General features: G+C 54.2%; 1 protein-coding gene across 1 annotated transcript; it reads left to right on the top strand.

Annotated features, from left to right (window-relative positions):
• Positions 1-6: 6 nt before the first annotated feature.
• On the top strand, positions 7-4,518 carry LAG3 (lymphocyte activating 3). Its single transcript, XM_015559957.1, has 6 exons — positions 7-130; positions 572-835; positions 1,264-1,539; positions 3,110-3,349; positions 3,631-3,761; positions 4,284-4,518. Exons 1-6 carry the CDS (start codon positions 55-57, stop codon positions 4,443-4,445), a joined length of 1,149 nt encoding a protein of 382 aa, XP_015415443.1. The 5' UTR covers positions 7-54; the 3' UTR covers positions 4,446-4,518.
• Positions 4,519-6,705: the final 2,187 nt, after the last annotated feature.

Raw genomic sequence — 6,705 nt, 5'->3', positions numbered from 1 at the left:
CAGACGCCGCCGTCCGGAGGCAGGAAGGGCTGGGCCGAGGCTGCGCTTCTAAGGATGCGCCCTGGGCCCTGCCGGCGAGCCCCCAGAAGGGCAGCGGAAGAGGGTGGGGAACCAGATCGCGAAGTGGAAGGTGCCCCCAGAAAAGCACGTGTGGGGGAGGAGGGCTCTTTGGAGAGATTATATCACCCCTTGCGCTCCCCTTCCCCCACCCGCCGTGGGAGTGCCAGGGTGGAGGAGGGGAGGCACCCCTGGGGAGGTTGGGGGGAGAGAGGGTGCCGGCCTAGAGTGATTCATTTCAGACATCTGTGGCTCAGGAGGTGGGCTGAGTGGGGATCCTCGGGCAAGGAAGGCCTGGTGAAAGGGAAGACCAAGCCAAGTACACTTGGAGGCTGGAGACTCTGGACATCCATTTTAAACACTTCCAGGTGCCAGGCACTGAGCTGGGAGCGGGGAGCAACGAGGGGAGAAGACAAAGAAATTTGCATGGTGGTGCCTAGAGCTCCCAGCCTAGCTGACCTGCTGTGTTGGGAAAGTGTTTGCCGTGGGCTGATCCTTCTTTATCCGTGTGCAGTGACCGCCAGTCCCCAGGGGCCTGTCAGGACCTCGGATTGGGTCGTCTTGAACTGCTCCTTCAGCCGCCCTGACTTCCCGGCCTCTGTGCGGTGGTTCCGGGGCCCAGGCAGAGTCCCCGTTCAGAAGTCTCCCCATCACCACTTAGATGGGAGCTTCCTCTTCCTGCCCAAAGTCAGCCCCGTAGACTCTGGGCTCTGGGGCTGCATCCTCACCTACAGAGATGGCTTCAGTGTCTCCAGCACCTACAACCTCACTGTTCTGGGTAACTCCTCCAGTCCGCCTTCACCCGTGACCACGTGCCTTGCTGCCCTCTTCTCATCTCCTCCTGACTTGCGGGTCCCCACAGTAGGTCCTCAGCAGCTTACACCACCTGTGATTATTCTGGGCCTCACCGTCCGGTTTCTTCCCTTCTCCTGTTGCAGCCTTTCAGCTGCCTTCTCCCATAGTAGACTTTCCTTGGGCCACCCAGCCACAATGGCCAGCCTTTGGTTTCCTGCTGGCCCACTCCCAACCCGGGTTTCTGAGCCTCTTTGGTTCTTCCACCTTATTCTACTCCTTAGCCCTCTTCAGAGCCGGACCACCTCCTTCGATCCTGCACTTTTCTGCCTCTCTTCCGTTCAGATCCAGTGTCCCAGCCCCGCTGCCACCTCCCCCTCTCTGCTTTAACGTTGGGTTTCCTTTTCTCTCCAGATCCGGAACCTCCAGTCCCTCTGACAGTGTACACAGGAGCAGGTTCCCGGGTGGAGCTGCCCTGCCCTCTGCCTCCTGGTGTAGGCACCGGGTCTTTTCTCACTGCCAAGTGGGCCCCTCCTGGGGGAGGCCCTGACCTGCTGGTGACTGGAGACAATGGCCACTTGACCCTTCAACTGGAGGCTGTGAGCCAGGCCCAGGCTGGGACCTACACCTGCCGCGTCCATCTGCAGGGGCAGCAGCTCATTTCCACCGTCACTTTGGCAGTCATCACAGGTTAGGCTTGTGTGGGAAAGGAATAGCTCCCAACCCAGAGGAGCTGGACAGGGAGGGATGCCTGGCCGGGCAAATACTGGCAAAGCCACCTCATGATGCCAGGCCATAGGCACAATTTCCAGAGGCTGCCCCTCGAGGCCTCTTTTTTTCTCACCCCCACATATAAAAACTGAAACTAAAAATCTCCCCTGAGTCACTAGATGCATGTTCCACTCTTCTCTAAGGGGATCCCCTGCTCTGAATTGGGGGGGTGGGGAGGGTCTGAGAAGTTAGAAGGAGAAGTGGCAAAAGTTTGAATGGTTCCAAAGGGGTGGACTATATTTCTAGAATCCTTGTCCCACTTTGGGGCCAGGGCTTGGGTTAAAGTTGCAGGAAGTGGCCTGGATCTGGGAGGAGTTAATACATCAGTTCCTTGGTCAGCAAATATTTACTGATCATGGGCTTTTCAAGACAGTGTAAAACAAACACATTAAAAAAAAACACACACCTCAAAATGTGTTGATTGATTGGTTATTCAATCAATTACCAGTGGTGGTTACTTGACTGTGTCTGCAGTACTGACCTGTGGAAACTAAATAATAGCACCACATAGTAGGTGCTTAATGAATATAGTTGAATGAATAAGTGATTATGCTAGCAAATAATACATCCCCTATCTGCCAGTGCTGAATTTCCATATACTTCCTGGAAATTTCTACCTAGATCTCAGCCTCACTCTGAACCCCATCTTTTCCTCATGCTAAGTCTTGCTGACTTATCCTTTCTGTCAATAATGCCATTTGCATCCCACTCACCCTGAAACCTGGCTTTCTCCTTCCCTCATGTCCAGTCAGTTGCCAAAGCCTACCAATTCTTTCTGTCTAAGGTTTTCTTGAGGGCCCGTTGTTTTGTGTCAGTTTCTCATGCTATCTCATGACAATTCAACGTGAGATGCTTTCTAGAGGAGGAACATTCCCAAAGTCACACACCGGGGAAGTGTCAGACTCAGGGTCTGTACTCAGATGTCTGTGTCACCAAATCTTCAGGTTCCTGTGCACTATTTGTCTCCTCCTACTCACCCTGTCTCTCACCGTTCAGCTTTGAGATGCTCTGTCTCTAGGTCAGATGGTCAGTTCACCCTTCTCCAAACATCCAGGAAGTGGGCAAGTTCATTCAGGGGGCACCTCAAGGCAGGGGCACTGATGTGTGATTCAAATTATGAAAGCAGGAACAGTGCAAAGTATATTGGGGGCCAACTCACCTAACAGATATTGAGGGTTTGAGCATTTGAGTGGTAGTAATGTAAAAGAGTCTGAAATAATATTCGTTATGGGATCCTTCTGGCCTAGTTTGAGTTTGAACAGTCCCCTGAAGGCAACAGGGAGCCTGGGAAGTTTTTGAGCAGCGGAGTGATCTGACCAGAACTTTGTCTTCATAAGATTACTTTGGCCATGACCCTGGTCTCCTCCCCTCAGCCTCACCCAATCAGAGCCCAGGGGAGTGCAGTGTGCCTGAGACTTGGGAGTTGATCCTATGGTGTCAAGTAAGGGGGCCGGGGACTCAGAAGATCTCTTCCCTCTAATGTTTTCAGTGACTCCCAAATCCTCCGGGTTACCTGGCAACCTGAGACAACTTCTTTGTGAGGTGACTCCGGCATCCGGACAGGAGCGCTTTGTGTGGCGCCCCCGGGACAAGTCTTCGAGGAGTTCCCCAGGACCCTTGCTGGAGGTGCAGGAGGCCAGCCTCCTCTCCCAGCCCTGGCAGTGCCATTTGTACCGGGGGGAGAGGCTTCTGGGAACAGCGGTCTACTTCACGGAGCTGCCTGGCTCAGGTCTGAGACCCCGCAACATGGGGTCCCCAACTCCAGACCAGTCATCTTGATCCCATTTGCAGACCTCCTCCCCACCCCTCCCAGCTCTTTCTTTTCCAATCAGGGACCTGACTTCCAGCTCTTGTCTAGTCCTGACCCTCTCCTGCCAGGAATTAGTTGAATGATCCTGGACGAGTCCCTTAAACTCTTTGGGCCTCGTGGTCTGCATCTGTGAAATATGAGGGTGTGGCCAAACGTCCTTTCGGTCGTGACTCTATGCCCAATCCTGTACTTCTCCTTAGGTGCCCAGCGCTCCGAGAGAGCCCCAGGAGCCCTGAAGACAGGCCACCTCCCTCTCCTTATCGCCCTCGGTGTCCTCCTCCTGCTCCTGTTGGCGGCTGGAGCCTTTGGCTTTCACCTTTGGAGAAGACCGGTGAGCCAGAGACTCCCCTCCACTGCCACTGGTTTCCCTTCTCCCCAGTCCTCCGTGCTGTCTGGCACCACCTCCTCAGCAAAAGTGACGAAGGTGGGGCCTGAAGTTGCCTTTACAACCCCTTCTTCATAGGCCTCTGCACTCCAGGGACCCCTTGTGCCTGAAGAATGCAGGGGAGGCTTGAAGGGGCCGAGAAAAGGCCTGGGACCACATGGCGAGGGCAGGGGCGGTAAAAGAATAGATGGACCCAGTAGCTTCCTTACTCCCTTTCTCTTTGTCCTTTTTTTTACAGAGAGGAAGGGAGAGAGACAGAGAGTTAGAAACATCAATGAGAGAGAAACATCGATCAGCTGCCTCCTGCACATCTCCCATTGGGGATGTGCCCGCAACCAGGTACATGCCTCCGACCGGAATCGAACCCGGGACCTTTCAGTCCGCAGGCCGACGCTCTATCCACTGAGCCAAACCGGTTTCGGCTCTCTTTGTCCTTTTCTTTCTCTCACCCTCCGTGTCTTCCCACAGTGGCGGCCAAGAAGATTCTCTGCTTTAGAGCATGGGATTCACCCACCTCAGGCTCAGAGCAAGATAGGGGATCTGGAGCAAGAACCAGAGCCGGAGCCGGAGCTGGAGCCACAGCCACAGCCACAGCCACAGCCACAGCCACAGCCACAGCCACAGCCATAGCAGCCCTGACCTGGAGCTGAGGCAGCCAGTGGATCTTCATAGCTCAGTACAAATAAACTCCCATCAGCAGCAAGCCAGAGTCTGGCTCCTTCTTGTCCAGTGAAGAGTCTTGTCTCTCCCCAACCTCTGGGGGCTCCCTTCTCCCACTCCAGTCTTTCAACCTAATCTCCCCCTTACCCCCCTCCCCGGCAGGCTCACTTATCTTCTCCTTTCTGTTTCTGGCATCTCAGTGATTCCTTTTCTCCTTGTCTCTTTCTTACTATCTCTTATGGGGAGTAATTTTTCTAAAGTTCCAAAAAGCCCTCACCCCTTATCTTGATAGCCCTTTCCCGTCCTTTGGCTATCGTGCTGGCTGCCCTGGTTTCCTTTATATTTTTATTCCTCTGGCCCACCCCACCCCATCCCACGTTCAGCTCCACTTCAGCACTGTCCTTGTCCCTCTAGTTGTAGTGGGTGCGTGTGTACACACACACACACACACACACACACACACACACACAACAGCCCTGCCCTGTCGAATCCTCCTGGAGATCAAGTCTTGCAACCTTTCTGTGCGGGCTGCTGGGGTTCCTGTCTGCTTCTGCCCCACCCCCACGTTCCTCAGCTCCTGGGGCCGCATCTGTTCCTAGGCATGAGGACACACTGCCACCCAGTGGTCACTGTCTCACACCACTGGGTAGGCTGAGCACGTGGGAGATGAGCAGTGCAGTGGACAGGCAGCTTGTGTCCCCACATGTAGGCACCGCCTTTGTGGGGTGCCCTTGCGATGGTCTGCATACGAGGGTGCACCCAGCAGCTGTCACATGCTCTATGCACCCACCAGGAGAAGGACTGAACAATACATGCCTCAGGATGTGTTGGACCTGGACCTGGGAGGTTAAGATCCAAGTCTGACAAAGGAGAGTGTTGTGAACAAAGGCCCCACGTGGGGACAAGAGCAGCCAGCGAGGCAGCTGGCCGCTGCTGCAGCTTTGGGAGTCAGGAGCCCTGGCTTCTGACCCCAGCTGTGCTGACGTGACCAGAGTTAATCTCCCTGAGCCTCAGTTTCCTCGCCTATTAAATGGGATAGCAATAACCCACCAGAATGGGCTGTTGTGAGTATTGGATAGCAAAAGGGCTTAACTGTGCTGTGCTCCACGCATGTGATGTGCTTGTCTGATCATCCCTTTGTGAAGGAGGAAGCAGGCCTGCTCTGGTCATGCCAGGAATGATAGAGACGACCCACCTGCCTGCCTGCCCACCGTGTCTGTCTGTCCCTCTCAGAGAGAACATTCATGAGTGCTGGTTGTCTTAGAGCACACACACAGCCTCAGCCCACAGCACCCCCACAGCGACCTAGACCTCTGCCTGCAATGTGGGCCACGCTCTGGACTTTGGCCGCAGACAGCTCTGTCAGGGAACTTTACCCTGGGCAGGAGGGAAAAAATACTGAAAGAGAGTGGGAGCAAGGCTGCAGCAGCAGGACCCCCTTGTTTTAGTGGGGCAGGGGTTTCCTGGAAATTTTTGTGGGTGGCATTTTTCCTTTTGACTAGGTAACATCCTATGCCCTTTGGGCTTCTGAAAGTAGTCATCGAGGATTCACCAGTGTGAATCTGGGGGGGACTTCCCCTTGTTCCTGCACAAAGGGAGCAGGGAGGGGACAGCGGCAGAGCGATGGGCCACCTTGTTCACCCACGAAGGAAGTGAAGAGCAAAGAAAGAACAGAAGGAAGAGAGGGCATGGGGCTTGTGCTTACCGCGATCCTTTTATTAATTTTCACCCCCTTCCCTATGCGATCTCTCTTAGGGGGTGACACACCCTCCCCCTCCCCCTCTCCCTCTCCCTAGCAAGATAACCTCCAGCCCATTTTGTGTTGTCTTTGTCCTTCCAGGGAGCTGGGTTAATTCATCCCGCGCCTTCAGGCTCCTCTGTGAACCGAACCAGTATCCCTGGTTGGGGACCTAGAGGGGAAGGGGCACCAAGGAGGCAGGCAGCTCAGCCCTAGCTAGGTAGCTCAGTTGGTTAGAGCATTGTCCTGATATGCCAAGGTTGCAGGTTTGATCCTGGGTCAGGGCACATACAAGGAGCAAGCAATGAATGCATAAATGGATGAATAAGTGGAACAACAAATCAATCTCTCTCTCTCTTTTCCCCTTCACTCCTCCTCTCTCTCTCAAATTAGTAAATAAAATTTTTTTTTTTTTTAAAAAAAAGGAGGCAGGAAGCTCAGTGGGGCCTGTGGAGGGTGGGAGAGGGATCATTTCAGGTCCTTGTTTTTTTG

Source organism: Myotis davidii, unplaced genomic scaffold (assembly GCF_000327345.1).
Source record: "Myotis davidii unplaced genomic scaffold, ASM32734v1 scaffold13, whole genome shotgun sequence".
Lineage (NCBI taxonomy): Eukaryota > Metazoa > Chordata > Mammalia > Chiroptera > Vespertilionidae > Myotis > Myotis davidii.
This window is presented reverse-complemented; position numbering and strand designations above follow the sequence as displayed.